The sequence below is a fragment of the Danio aesculapii genome, chromosome 12 (genome assembly GCF_903798145.1).
Source record: "Danio aesculapii chromosome 12, fDanAes4.1, whole genome shotgun sequence".
NCBI classification, from domain to species: domain Eukaryota; kingdom Metazoa; phylum Chordata; class Actinopteri; order Cypriniformes; family Danionidae; genus Danio; species Danio aesculapii.
In genome coordinates, this window is record NC_079446.1 from 48,546,158 (window position 1) to 48,562,754 (window position 16,597).

At 37.7% G+C, this 16,597-nt stretch overlaps 1 protein-coding gene across 1 annotated transcript in view; it reads left to right on the plus strand.

Moving 5' to 3' along the window:
* The window catches only part of zranb1a (zinc finger, RAN-binding domain containing 1a), a 36,217-nt gene that overhangs the window by 1,583 nt on the left and 18,037 nt on the right, over nt 1-16,597 (plus strand). The window contains exons 2-3 of the mRNA XM_056469284.1: nt 2,287-2,646; nt 7,114-7,609. Coding sequence (XP_056325259.1) covers nt 2,380-2,646; nt 7,114-7,609 — 763 coding nt within the window. The 5' untranslated portion in view covers nt 2,287-2,379. The remainder of the gene's footprint in view (nt 1-2,286; nt 2,647-7,113; nt 7,610-16,597) is intronic.

Below are 16,597 nucleotides of genomic sequence, written 5' to 3' on the forward strand. Positions count from 1 at the left end.
AATACTAATGATACAGTGAGATATAGCATTAATAATGTCATTAATAAGTGAAGGTAAAGCATTTATACTGTCTTTAATAATAATAACAGCAGATAATACTAATGATACAGTGAGATATAGCATTAATACTGTCATGGATGACTAATACTGACAATACAGTAAGGTGTAGCTAGCATTAATACTCTAATTATTATTTTGGGTTGTAGCATTAGTACTGTCTTTAATAATAACAACAGATAATACTGATAAAACAGTGAGATATAGCATTAATAATGTCATTAATTACTTTAATTCTGACAATACAGTAAGATGTTGCATTAATATTCTTATTAATATTTTGTGGTAAAGCATTAATACTGTCTAATGATAATAACAGCAGATAATACTGATGATACAGTGAGATATAGCGTTAATACTGTCATTAATATGTGAAGGTAAAGCATTAATACTGTCTTTAATAATAATAACAGCAGATAATACTGATGATACAGTGAGATATAGCATTAATACTGTCTTTAATAATAATAACAGCAGATAATACTGATGATACAGTGAGATATAGCGTAAATACTGTCATTAATAAGTGAAGGTAAAGCATTAATACTGTCTAATAATAATAACAGCAGATAATACTGATGATACAGTGAGATGTAGCGTTAATACTGTCATTAATAAGTGAAGGTAAAGCATTAATACTGTCTTTAATAATAATAACAGCAGATAATACTGATGATACAGTGAGATATAGCATTAATACTGTCATTAATAGGTGAAGGTAAAGCGTTAATACTGTCTTTAATAATAATAACAGCAGATAATACTGATGATACAGTGAGATATAGCATTAATACTGTCATTAATAGGTGAAGGTAAAGCATTAATACTTTCATTAATAATAATAACAGCAGATAATACTGATGATACAGTGAGATATAGCATTAATACTGTCATTAATAAGTGAAGGTAAAGCATTAATACTGTCATTAATAATAATAACAGCAGATAATACTGATAATACAGTAAGATATAGCAATAATACTGTCATTATTAATAACTTTATATAGGTATTAGTATTGATAGTTGCAGTAATAACTTTAGTTACTTTAAGGTAGTAAAAACTATGGTCTTTGGTACAGTCCGACCAATGAGAAAACACTAATACTGTGATTAATAACAGATAATATTTGACAGAGATAACATTAATGGTTTGTTCACTTCCAGAAAGGACATTTATAGATAGTTTACTCACCCTCTTGTCATCCTAGATGTTCCTTTCTTTCTCTCTTTATTAAAAAAAACCCCAACATTCAGGATTTGTCTCCATATAGCTGACTTCTGTGGTGCTCTTTGCTTTTAAAGTTACTAATTTTAGTTTCAGTGCAGCTTCAAAAAGCTCTAAATGATCCCAGAAGAGGAATACTTAGTGAAATAATTGGTAATCTTCTTAATTTCCTTAATAACATTTTAACCACAAAAGTGTGCATCACAGACTGGCATCCCATTTAAGCTTTTGTGTATAAAAATAATCTTTTTTTTTTTACTCTGTAAATGAATAAATCCTTTAATACAGTCATTAATAACCTAACATTAATGCTAATTGTGGCAGTAACAATAACACTGTCAGATCAGTCAGATGTGAGTGCCAATAGCAATATTAATTCCATCAGTGCAGCGTGTTACTCGCTATAATAATGCTGTTATTGATCCTCATGTTACATCACTGCCATTATAAATAGTCTTGTTTTGTTGGTGTATTAAAGACATCAGGAGGTTTGTGACTGCTGCACAATACTGGAAAAACATGCAATATTTGTTGTAGAGTATTGCGATAAGCATGCTTGGTATGATATAACATGTCACTAGACAAACTCAATTTTTATTAGCGATGTTTTTAAATCATTTATTTATTTAATGTTATTTAAATTAAAGTTAAAGATCATTTTCTGAGTGAATTAATTATAATTCAGATTTTAAAAGTGTGTATTTAAAACATTATGGATGAGTGAACCTCAGCAGATATTCTAACTCTGATTGGCTGTTGTCATTTATCCCTCATCTTGCCTTCAGCTATTAGTGTTTGTTTTCAGCTCTGGGTTCACCTTTGCGCCGCTTCAGCCAATAGCAGAACAGCAGCTACTAGGGAGGCAGGGCTAATCCCATCTGATTGGTCAAATTTAAATAAACTACCAGTGCAAAAAATAAATGTATTGCATATACTATTATAACAGTAATTTAGCGATATATTGTGCAACCCTAGTTGACGTGTCTTCTGTTTTGTGTTTGCAGATTCTCCATCTTGATGTGTGACCCTGATGTGAGTGTGTGTCGTTGAGTGTGTGTGTGTGTGTGCGTGTGTGTGTGTGTGTGTGTTGATCCATCATGACAGATTTGAGTGTGAAGTGGTCGTGTGAATACTGCACATTTGAGAACTGGCCGTCTGCTATTAAATGCACCATGTGTCGAGCGCAGCGGCCCAGTGGCACCATCATAACGGAGGAGTCCTTCCCGAGCAGCACCGGCCCGCGCGCAGGTCACCTGTGGGAGGCAGAGCGCAGCGACAGCCTGCTGATCTGCCCTGACTCCAGCGCCCGACCCCGCGTCCGTCCTGCTGAGTCCTCGGAGCCCAGCGGGAAGTGGTCGTGTCAGGTCTGCACCCAAGTTATTAAGCAAAAAAAATCATATGTGATGTTTTAGTGTACATTTTTGTAACTTATAATATTTATTTATTTTGTATCGTCTCTTATTGAATTACTGTGTGTTCACACTATTGATGGCGAGAGCGTCAAAGTTCGTTAAATTGATCTTGTATTTAATGGGGCTGTTGCAGCATATCAGCAAATTTCTTACATTCCTGCAGAAAACTAGCTTTCTAGTGGGAAAATGTTGTATATAGAATAATTCAGTTGACTATTGAAGATCAAGTTGTTGCGTGTGGTGTGGTGTGGCTTTGCTTCGGCTACAGGAATAATCAAACTCTCCTTCTTTTTGGCTTGGGAATTAATTCACTGATGTGGTCGGAAGCAAAGGACTGTGTTTTCTGGAATCCGCTCCAGCTGTGGACGTCTGCATTCTCATAACTTGCCACCAAAAGGCATTAAAGCTCATTATCATAGAGTTGACTTGATTTCAACTCTCCTCGATGCCCACACCGGCACGCCGCCCCGCTGCTTGCCGGAGATCTCAGACAGCTCCCATTGAAAATGAATGACGTCTGGCTGCTTTGACGCTTTTTGCCACTTTTTGCTGCTTTTGGCAGTGTGAATTATGTTTAAGTTTTCTGTATAGACCAGGGGTCATCAAACTAGCTCCTATTCACCTTATTCTCCGCGTACGAGCGGGCGCAGCCATTTGAATCATTTTGGCTTGAGACTTCCGGTCTCATTCACTTCCATTCATTTTTAGACGTTAAAAACAGCTCGTTTTGCTGCTCGATGTTGCAAACTGATATTTTCTTATTATATTATTCTACTTTTTCTGTATTGTCATGCAAACACTTGTTTGTAGAGTAAGTAGTGTGACCGTTTTCTGCCGTTTATTATTCCTAGTCATTTCTCCCATAGACAGCTGAATCGAAAGTTCTAAAACAATCGCAAAAATGAATAAGGTCAATAGGGCTGGTGTCTTGCAGAGTTTAGCTCTAACCTTAATCAAACACTCATGAGCAAGCTAATTAGGGGTGGGTGGTACACCGGTGTCATAGTCATCACCGGTGTGACATTGCGCCACGACATGGATTTTCTAATACCGTCAATACCGTAATAAATCAATTATGCGCCTTGAACGGCTGCATTTACATCAATAATAGCTAATTGTAAATAATAAGGCATTAAATTTTCTTCAAACGTTCAGTTGTGGTCTGAATACATGTCCTTATACTACAGGGCTCGAAATTGCAACCATTGTGGTCGCATGAGCGCCCGAAATGTAATCTATGCGCCCTCATAATATATTTGGGAGCATTTGTGTGTCTGAATATGATGGTTGTAGTGCAATCTGATTTGATTTTCTCTAAAAACTTGCTGAATCGCTCTACCCTGCCGCTGTATTGGTTCATATTAGCTGTCAGTCACTCAACGCTTCCCGCTGTCAGATAACAGGGAGCTTTTGTTACTGCAGGAAATGCAAACGGCTGAAGAGTGAAAAGTGCACAGGTTTGCAAACCTCCCTTAAAGTTATAATAATAATAATGGCGCAGATGACAGCGATCATGACATGAGGTAAATGTTGATCCGCCAGCTGAGATCAATCGAGTGTTTTCGGAGAAGGTGCCCGAATCTCGATGCGTTGCATTCACCGCTTGTTCAGCGCAAATGTCCGCTAAATATAAAATCTAACACTGTACACATCATCGCCAAAGAAACTCACCTTTACTAAGTTTACACTGAAACTACGGCTCATAACAAAGAGCGGAATTGCGCTGGTGGTCATCATGAGAATCCTGCTCTGTCTGCTCATAAATTGGTGCGGCTGACTCGCCTGCTTTATTCCACCAACACAGAGAAATGAAGATCAGCTCATAACGAGACTGAGCATTTACAATGACCCAAACCAAAACTTTTAAAGAGTGATAGAAGTGAGACTTTCTTGTGTCTGTTCTTCCTTGAGATGTATATTATTTTGCTATTGAAAGTAATACCATGATATTATACCGTCACCGTTCAAAAGATGAAAAATACCGTGATATTAATTTTAGGTCATATCACCCACCCCTAAAACTAATCTAGGTGTTTCTAGGTATACTTGAAACATCCAAGCAGGTGTGTTGAGGCAAGCTGGAGCTAAACTCTGCAGGGACACCGGACCTCCAGGACTGAGATTGGTGGCCCTTGGTATAGATCCTTTTCACATTTCTGGGTTTCTCAGCTGGGGAAGTTATCATAGTTGGTTAAACAAGTTATTAGGAGAGTATCACCAATAATTTATTTGTATTCCTAGTTGCTTAATGAAAGAAAAACTTAATGATAGTGTTATCGAGACTTTCAGAAAAAGGAAAAAAATATGTGTAAGACTGAAAACGGCAGCCAGAAGAGAGAACAATGTCAAAGTTGCTGTCCCGTTCCTATAGACACTGCATTACAAAAACTTTGTAATAAGTGGTTATACTTTTTTTCTATAATTTGATGCAAAGATAATATAACACAAAATATAGCTTTATAAATGCACACACATTTAACAAAAAATCAAGATATTAAAAACTAGATAAGATAATGATGCCCATTAAAAACTGACAGTTCATCCAAAAATGAAAATTTACTCATAGTTTACAAACCCTCAAGGTGTTTCAATCCTTTATGAGTTTCTTTCTTCTGTTAAACACAAAAGAAGATACTTTGAAGAAAGCTGAAAACCTTTAACCATTGACTTCCATAGTAGGAAAAAGAAATACTATAGAAGTCAATCGATGCTTTTGTGTTAACTCATATACAGGGCTTGACATTGACTTTTTTGATCACCAGCCACAGTGGCTAGTAGTAGTTTTCCAACGTTACTAGCCACTCTGCATTTTCACAAGCCACAATTTTGTTGTTGGGAAATTATTTTTATATGCATAAAATGACTTTGACATGCTAAATACTTGATTTAGATTTTGTATTATGTCCACCTCATTAATTTCACTTTTTGTGTGTCGTGGATGAGCAAATGGTTCATGGTTTCATAATGTTATATTGCGATTTTAGTGTTTAGTTGACATGACTTTTCAGAACTCAAAATTAAGGATTTACCAAATTTATCTCTGACCACATCAAACAACAATTATTTCTTAGCCACAAATTTTAAATGTGTCATAACAAGCTAAATATAGCTGTGTACTATACTTTTTACTTAACAAAACATTTCTTAAACAAAGAAAAACAATTGACTTTTAAAAATAACTATTGTCATGTATCAAAAATTCATTCATTCATTTTCTTTTCGGCTTAGTCCCTTTATTAATCTGGGATCGCCACAGCAGAATGAACCGCCAACTTATCCAGCACATGTTTTACACAGCGGATGCCCTTCCAGCCGCAACCCATCTCGGGGAAACATCCATACACACTCACACTTATACACTACGGACAATTTAGCCTTACCAATTCACCTGTACCTCGTGTTTGGACTGGGGGAAACCGGAGCACCCAGAGAAAACCCACGCGAACGCAGGGAGAACATGCTAACTCCACACAGAAACGCCAACTGACCCACCCAAGGCTCGAACTGTGAGGCGACAGCCCTACCTACTCTGCCACTTCATCACCCTGTATCAATAATATGCACAGTAATCTGTCCTCGCTAAAGGTCTCTCAAATCACCAGTTAACTACACAAAAATGGAGAGTTAATCTCATATTAAAGCAATGTTAATGTAAAAAAAAGATAATTAAACCACATTAACAAAAGCAAAAGAAAGCAGGTGAAAAACATACCGTGTGTGATAATGAAAGGATGATCACACACACACTGTTAACGCCAATTAATAATCTGTTCAAAGCGAAAGCAACCGGTGCTGCTTAGAAAAAGTCAAATTTGGAGCTCTTGAAAGCAGCAGGACTGTGGGTGCATGAGCATAACTTTTCGTCTGGTATATTTGAAAGAGAACCAATCACAGTTGCGTTTCAGGCACGGTTGCTTCACGCAAGGAAACAGGAGCACGCACGCGTTTTAAACAGTCGCGCGCATCACCTCAGCTGTTAGCACGAGTGATCATCCTCTCATTCAGTATTCATCTGCTGTCTTTTGCTCGCACGAACACAGTTATTTTTGTAAGTCGTGCTTCTTTTTTATTTTAAGATCACATTTGCACGCATATTGGGTCATCCTTATAGTCGAACCCTGCTTTTAAGAATACTACATTTAAAAATTATTTTCAACCAGCCAAAGTGGCTTGTGGGAGTGACTGTCTGACCAACCAAAGCTGAAATCTACCCGCATTTGGAGGGTGTTAATGTCAAGCTCTGCTTATAAAGGTTTGAAATGAGTGAAGGAGAGTAAATGATGATGAATTTTCATCTTAGGGTGACGTATACCTTTAAACGCATCATCACGTCTTGTGAAAAGGGTCTATTGATCTTATCATGAAATAGCCATAAGTTGCTGATGTGGGAATAAATAACTAAACAAACAAAACCAACAGGTGTGCACCTACCTGAACTGGCCCCGAGCCGTGCGCTGTACCCAGTGCCGCAGCCTCCGCCAGCGCGTCTCCAGCCCTACAGACACCCCACAAACCTCCAGCACCATCCGAAGACCTGCATCTGCTCCAGCGGTGGATCCCTGTGAGGAATATAACGACCGTAACCGGCTGAACACGCGGGTGCAGTGCTGGACCTGCTCGGCCTGCACTTATGAGAACGGCCTCAAATCGTTCCGCTGTGTGGTGTGTGATCATCCCAGACCCAACGACACCTTTCTGCCACCCGAGCCTGAGGAGCCTTCACCTGGGCGAGGACGAGGTGTGTGTGCAGCGGCGCAGAAACACTCGCCACCGTCCTCCAGACGCGAGGCTGAGCTGCAGATTGAGCTGGCGGCCGGAGCTCACAGCCGCCCCGAGGAGATGGACTTCAAGAAGATCAAGCAGATCAAGAACCGCATGAGGAAAACAGACTGGCTGTTTCTCAACGCATGTGCCGGTGAGTGTCTCCTTAAAGTACACATGAAATCAAAACCAACCATATTGATTTGATTAGCTCACGTTGCTTGTTATGATGTGAACAATTCATCTGTGCATGTCATTAGGAAAAATAAAATGGTTTGCTCTTGTAATCTAAAAATAACATTTGAAAATGCACTTCCTGCTTGTTCTGAGTTAAATTCTCAGATTAGGTCTGTTTGAGGTATTGGGTGTGCCTAACATACTTAACCACACCCCTCCAGTTTCGACAGAGCTATGATAATAATAATCTGAAATGTGAGCTGTACTCCGTTCTTCCTACGTGGATTACTCAATTAGCTGGATTTGGTTATTGACGATTTGACAAGATCCAGGATCATTTCGTTCTTCAAAACTGATCCGAGAGTTGTTGTCATAGCAACAAGTCTGGTAGCTCAAACCTGCTCGGGAGCAGCAGCTTATTTCATGTAAACAGATTTAGATCGGGTCATTTCAAGCAATAGTGATAGTGAAAGTATGCACCAAATGCTGAGATTTTCTTACAGTAGTAATGTATAGATTATATACACTTGGTAAAATAATAAGATTAGATTAGATTCAACTTTATTGTCATTACACATGTACAAGTTTGAGGCAACGAAATGCAGTTTAGGTCTAACCAGCAGTGCAATAGCAGCAAGTGCAGGATACAGGTATAAGTTATAAAGTGCAGTTATAGAAAAACTATGGTGATATTTACAGATGGATGTACTATGAACATTATATACAGGTGTATTAGCTATGAACAGATTTACAATAAATGAATATATGTACAGGATACTATTAATAGCAGAAGTGTGCAGATAGATAAACATAATTACAAATGTCCATGTGCAGTGGGTATGTCCAGTTCAAATAAATGAATCAGTGCAGTGAATATGTGCCAACTTTAAATGTGCAGATGTTAAATAGTGCAGTGATTGTGAGGAGTATAAGTTAGAGGAGTGTGGGGGGTGTAATAAAAAGTTTATATAGACACATTTATAATTTATAATAATTAATATTATTTAATATTATTCATTCATTCATTGTCTTTTCGGCTTAGTCCCTTTATTAATCCTAGGGGCCGCATTGGACACACAAGACTAACACATGAACATTTACTGAAAGGAGAACAACCACCAGAATGTCAATATTGCAACAGAAACCAAACTGTTAAACATATTCTTGTGGAGTGCCCCATTTTTAATGTTATCAGACAACAATTTATATCTGGAGAGACTTTAAATGGAATATTGTTAATGTGAATCCGTCTAAAATTGTACAATTTTTATCAAAAGGAAACCTTAAACTATTTTAGATTTTTATCGTATATATTATCATTATTATTTATGTATTTTTCCTTGTATATTATTTATTGCTGTTGATGACTTTTAATTGTTAGAATATTTTTATAATTATAGAAAATTAGTATTTATAAAACATGCTAAAATTGATCTATTTTTATTTTTTGCCATGACATAGCCATAGAAGCTGAAATGGCAACAAACTTAAAACTCTCTCTCTTATTAATCTGGGGTCGCCACAATGGAATGAACCGCCAACTTATCCAGCATATGTTTTACACAGCGGATGCCCTTCCAGCCACAACCCATCTCTGGGAAACATCCATACACACTCATTCACAGTCATACACTACTTACAATTTAGCCTACCCAATTCACCTATACCACATGTCTTTGGACTGTGGGGGAAACCGGAGCACCCGGAGGAAACCCATGCGAATGCAGAGAGAACATGCAAACTCAACACAGAAACGCCAACTGACCCTCAAACCAGCGACCTTCTTGCTGTGAGGCGACAGCTCTACCTACTGCGCCTCGGCATCGCCTATTTAATATTAAATAATTAATAATATTTATGTTTATATACATATACGTTTAAAAGTATATATAAACAAAACATGCAATCTGCACTCCGAAAGAAAAGTACAAAAATGGGGGGTTCTCCCCAAGGGGATCAAAGAGAACATTTATAAATATGGATTTTTTAGATGCAAACGTGTACTATTTTAAGGTACTGATCCAGCTTTAGTACAGTTTCTGTATGATAATAGACATGCACGTTTGTTTTTTATAAAGGAATAATAGTTTATGCAGTGATGCACATGTTTTGACGGCTAATATGTCGGTGATTTGATGCTTTGCAAAAGTTGCAGCCGCCTTTAAAATATCAAAATGCTTTTTTGATGCAAATTTATTTTAATTCCTTACGCAGATTAAGAAATTAAAAAACTACAGTAAAAGAAATTCCAATCAAAATTGTAAAACTTAATAAATTGCTAAATAATCTCGACACATGAAAGTGTAAAGCCTGCAGCCCACAACAAATGTGCAAAGTTATTATTATAAATTATAAATCTGTAAATATAAACTTTTTTTGTGCATATCTATTATCATACCAAAGCGTTTACTACGAATTTTATATAATTTTTCTTACATGGATGATTGAATATTAATCAGATGATGTCATTACACTGCTGCTGTGCCGTCAGCCAATCGTTGCATTGCTGATCACGATTTCGAGAATCGATAGATCTGTAATGACACACACAGCAATCTCAGACCAATTTGTCCAGACATTTTAATCTGATTCGCAAACTTGTTTGAAGAACCAAATTAGCCAGAGATCAGATATCAAGATTAAGAGATCCAGGATCTGCCAAAACATCTTAGATCATTTAAGCGACGCACGAAGAACGAACCCTAGGAGGAGTCTGTTTAGGCTGTAACTCCCCCCAAAGCTTTCTGAATGTAACTCTTACTTCACTACATCCAATCAGCTCGCAGTAAAAAAACAAACCACGCCCACTTTTTTCTTATTTAATATTCCGCTTTTCTAAGAACTGTGTCACAATACGAAAACAAAAACGGTTGCAACTTCTGGTTCAAGTGGACTTTAAACCATTTGTCCACAGCAACTTGCAACTGAGGAGGCATTCAACAAGAAGAGGCAATACACTCAACAATTTCATTTATTCATTCATTTTCCTTCGGCTTGGTCCCTTTATTAATCAGGGGTCGCCACAGCGGAATGAACTACCAACTTATCCAGCATATGTTTAAACACAGCGGATGCTCTTCCAGCTGCAACCCAGTACTGGGAAACATCCATACACACTCACTCACACACTCACATGGCCAATTTAGTTCATCCAATTCACCTATAGTGCATGTGCTTGGACTGTGGGGGAAACCGGAGGAAACCCACGCCAACACTGGGAGAACATGCAAACTCCACACATTAACGCCAACTGACCAAGCCGGGACTCGAACCAGCGACCTTCCTGGTGTAAGGCCACAGTGCTAACCACTGAGCCACCCACACAACATGTTGAATAGTGTTTTTTTTTAAAGTTGCCACATATGGTGACACAACAATTAGTGTCTGTATGTAATGATGGATGCTCAAAGTCTGCTTAATGTAGTATTTGTGTGTGGTGTGGTTGTTTAGGAGAGACGAGAGTGACGCTATTCCTCATGAGATCATCTTTGACAGATGAACTGTTCATTGTTTTTAAGCAGTGTTGCATTGTGGGATCCCGCTGTGTTTCCATGCACTGATCTCATGCGGAGCTTCAGTGTTATTTTGCTCTGCTTCTTGTGCTGGACTCTTGACATTCACACTGCTCTGTGTGTAAATCACCACTGGCGGGACAAACGTGTGTATTAGGGCTGCACTATATGTCATTTCAGCATTGATATCACACCGCACCAGTCACATTATAGGATATGCGTTTGCATTAGGATATGAATTTGTATCATGTGGATGTGTTTTTGAGGCTGTACGAGGATTTTAAAAGCTTTCAGAAATGAGGAATTGTACTTGTTGTAAACTTTAGTAATGATTCAGTTGTATTTTTATTGTTCAGTTACTGTGCCTGAATACTTATGTTACTGAATACTCGGAAAACATAAAAAAACTGTTTATTTCATTAGTATATTTCTCTTTATTGTATTTATCTCAGGGCTGTGCAATTAATCGAATATTCAGTTTCGATTTTGGCTTCTAATGATTATGAAAAATAATTAATGGAGATAAACGATTGTTGCATCATATACCGCCCCATTTCCAGCTGTGCACATTTGTTGCTCTGAAAAGTTCAGTTTCTCATGGAAATGATTAAAAGCATGTGCTGTAATGAAACGTTTGCAGCACGGGACTCGCATCATGTACATTCCCATCATTCATGTTTTTAAAAGCACGAAAGAGATTTGCATGCTGTTGTGTGTGTGTGTGTGTGTGTGTGTATGCTCAGTGTCAGAGACGAGCAGAGCACACACATCTAAAGTGAATCTTAATGTGCGTGCTTTAATGGTCAAATACATGCACATTTGTGTTAAAACGCAGTGTTTAGTGATTATTCATATTAACCCCTTTATTATGTAATAAACAAGTGAGTTGAGAATTAAAAGACATGTGAAAGAGAAACCATAAATCAGAGCCGTACTGCTCTTAAAGTGACAGCGCGCAATATTCCTGCTGCCGACTGTTTTTATCATTAATCAATCAACAAATGGAGAAAATCTCTCACTGCTCTTGACTGAAGGACTTTTTTTTCTTACAGTGAAGATGCTTAAAGCACAGTTTGTTTCATATATTTGTTCTATTGTATTTAGTTCCCTTTTCATATTTACAGGGAGGAAAATATCTGTAGGTGTATAGTGTATATATGTATATATATGGATATATGTGTGTGTGTGTGTGTGTGTGTGTGTGTGTGTGTGTGTGTGTGTGTGTGTGTGTGTGTGTGTGTGTGTGTGTGTGTGTGTGTGTGTGTGTGTGTGTGTGTGTGTGTGTGTATATATATATATATATATATATATATATATATATATATATATATATATATATATATATATATATATATATATATATATACACTGTTGAAGTCAGAATTATTAGCCCTCCTGGATTATTAGCGACCCTTTTCCTCCCAATTTCTGTTTAACGGAAAGATTTTTTTTCAACCCATTTCTAATCATAATAGATTTAATAACTCACTTCTAATAACTGATTTCTTTTATATATTCTTCTAGATACTAGTATTCAAATAAAGTGACATTCAAAGGCTTAATTAGGGTAAATGGGCAAGTCATTGTATGGCAGTAGTTTCTTCTGCAGACAATCAAACATATATATTGCTTAAAGGGGCTAATAATATTGAGCTTAAAATAGGTTTCAAAATATTAAAAACTGCTTTTATTCTAGCCCAAATAAAACAAATAAGACTTTCTCCAGAAGAAAAAATATTATAGGAAATACTGTGAGAAATTCCTCAGTTCAAACATCATTTGGGAAATATTTATTTTAAAAAAAAAATCACAGTCGGCGCCAGTGGTGTAGTGGTTAGTGAGTCGACACATGCACTCAAGTGCTCACGGCGACCCGAGTTTGATTCCGCCTTGTGGTCCTATGTCGATCCTTCCCCTCTCTCTGCTCCCCATGCTTTCCTGTCAAAACTCTCTACTGTCTTCTTAAATAAAGGTGAAAACCCCCAAAAAAATAATTATAAAAAAAAAAAAAATCACAGGAGGGCGAATAATTTTGACTTTAACTGATAATCGTTTTGAATAATCGTTATTACAATTATGACCAAAATAAGCGGGATTATGATTTTTCCCATTATCAACAGCCCTAATTTATCTATGGTAATTTGTTCATTAGATTTTATGCAGAATCATCCCAATCAATCTAAAACGAGCAATTCTTTACAAATAGAGATATTCAGGTCATCTGGAGAAATTGCAGTCATTGTATGCAATGTATATTTAGTCTATATTTAGTGTATATTTAAAACATTTAGTCATTTAGCAGACGCTTTTATCGAAAGCGACTTACAAATGAGGACAAGGAAGCAATTTACACAACTATAAGAGCAGCAGAGAAGTGCTATAGGCAAGTTTCAGGTGTGTAAAGTCTAAGAAGCAAAGCATTAGTAATGTGTTTATTTTGAGAGAGAGAGTACAGTTAGTGGTATAGCCAGAGAGGCAGTTGCAGATTAGGAAGGAAAGTGGAGACTAAACAGTTGCGTTTTTAGTCGTATCTTGAAGACAGCAAGTGACTCTGCTGTTCTGATGTAGTTAGGGAGTTCATTCCACCAACTGGGCAGATTGAATGTGAGAGTTCGGGAAAGTGATTTCTTCTCTCTTAGGCAGGCATGTCCAAGCTCGGTCCTGGAGGGCCGGTGTCCTGCAAAGTTTAGTTCCAACCCCAATCAGACACACCTGGGCTAGCTAATCAAGCACTTACTAGGCTTTCTAGAAACATCCGTGCAGGTGTGTTGAGGCAAGTTGGAGCTAAAATCTGCAGGACACCGGCCCTCCAGGACCGAGTTTGGACACCCCTGCTCTTAGGGATGGAACCACGAGGCGACGTTCATTCACAGAACGCAAGTTTCTGGAGGGCACATAAATCTGCAGAAGTGAGAGCAGATAAGAAGGAGCAAAGCCAGAGGTCGCTTTGTATAACAAAATATGGCACTGTTAGATGTCAGGTGTGTGTCTCATGGTGAAAACACAGGACAGAAGTGTGCTGACAGGTGTACTGTAAGACAGCTGTCCAGTTATATTTGTGTTTATGCATTTCGCTAATGCTTGTGTCAGAAGTAGTGTTTGACCGATATAGAATGTTTATTGGCTCATGCTGATATGAGGCCAAAATAATACATGTACAGGAGATGAGAGACATGCAGAAAATTAATGAAAATTCATTCATTCATTCTCTTTTTAGTCCCTTTATTAATCTAGAGTCACCACAGCGGAGTGAACCACCAATTAATCCAGCATATGTTTTATGCAGCGGATGCCCTTCCAGCTGCAACCCATCACTGGGAAACACCCATACACACTCATTCACGCTCATACACTATGGACAATCTAGCTTACCCAATTCACCTATACCACATGCGTTTGGACTGTAGGGGAAACCGGAGCACCCGGAGGAAACCCACGCCAACACGGGGAGAACATGCAAACTCCACACAGAAACGCCAACTGACCGAGCCGAGGCTCAAACCAGCGACCTTCTTGCTGTGAGGCGACCGTGCAGCCCCTTGATGAAAATTTTATACGCATAAATAGAAATTAAAACATAAAATAAATTCAATTCAAGTTTATTCACAATAGGGTATAAGCCTAGTGTGTTTCCCATAGTGATAAACTTCCATTGACCTGTTATCGTGAGTTTTATCCATTTTATACGGCTCCTTTTACAGCATGGATGTTGTAATGTAATTAAAATACAATCAGTTAAACAGACTTCGGCATTCATTTAGTTTTTCAAGCGTAAAACGAGTCAAAAAGCCGTTTACTCACCCGTCAGAATCGGCAGGCTAGCACACAAGCTCCATTGAATATAATGGGGTAAAATAAATGCTCATATTATAAAGACATGGTGAGGGAAATGTAATTTAATGCAGAGCTTCTTGTACAATCTGAGACCCCCTTTATATCTGATATCACTCAGCCAGTGGAGATCACAGATTTTTAAAGAAAACAGACCTTAAATGCGCTGATTTTGCATTGGCATACAGTTCACTGGAAACGATTAACCCAGGTTACTGGCAAATTAAAAGTCCTATTAGCATGCTTCGGCATACACCCTATTATCATTCAACTTTACAAAAGATGCATGTTGTTTATTAAATGCACACTATTTAATGCATGTAATTAAATGCATTTTAGATAGATGTTTAATTTGAAAAATTAATTCACGTATTTGTTTTCTGCTGCATGCAGAAGGTGTAAGATGAATAATAATATATCAGTCAAATTAATATCAAAAATACTATGTGTAATTCTATTTATTTCATATAAAGTATATATAGTTAACAGAGTAGCAGCTGTTTTAAATGATACCATGTGATTTGTTAAAGTATGCTATGGGATAATAATTATAATAAACATTATGTTTCATTTGTAAAAATAACACAGGCCTGTAGGTGTATAAATACACGCTTGTTTATCAGCATAAACATTCATCAGACTGGAACACACTGTATGTAAAAGTATACTACCAGGCACTTGCATTGCATTTAATCAGTTCATGCATTTCCTGTGAATCAAATCTGTGACGTTGGTCTTTTCTAAATGCCATAATGTACAGTGTGAGCTTCAGGATAGCATTATTTATTATTCATCATTGTTAAATTATTCATAATGTGTATTATGTGTTACAATAAGTGTAAATAAGTTGGAAATAACAACTATTGAGTATTAGTAATGAGAGGACTGAGTGTTTGAATCATTCTAACTGCTGTAAACACTGAAATGCTGAAGACATTTATAAATATCTCGGCTGTAGGCAACACGTAAACACGCACACGTGAGTAACGGTGACCTTTCTGCTGCTGTGTGTGTCGTGTTCTGCTCAGTCTGGCATGTGCGGATCTTCAGACAGCTGATCATTTCTCCTCGTGTCCCCGCTAAACATGTGTTGATGTTCAGTAATATTGTGATATTAAACATGTATGATATTGTTATTATGGGCACTTCAAAATACAGTGACTAATTATTCATTATTTAAATGTGCTGTAATATATAATGTGCTGTTAATATGCATCAGACTGTGTATTCAGTTATGTACATCACAGAACCAAATACTGGAAGACTTAATAGGCAGTTCATTTTTAATCTGAGGGTGGCTCAGTGGTTAGCACTGTTCCCTCACAGCAAGAAGGTTGCTGGTTCAAGTCCTGACTGGGTCAAATAGGATGGAGTTTGCATGTTCTCCCCGTGTTGGTGTGGGTTTCCTCCGGGTGCTCCGGTTTCCCCCACAGTTCAAACACATGCGCTATAGGGGAATTGATTAACTAAATTGGCCATTTGTATGTGTGTGAGTGTAGATGGGTGTTTCCCAGTACTGGGTTGCAGCTGGAAGGGCATCCGCTGCGTAAAACATATGCTTGAATAGTTGGCGGTTCATTCCGCTGTGGCGCCCCCCTGATGAATAAGGGACTAAGTCGAGG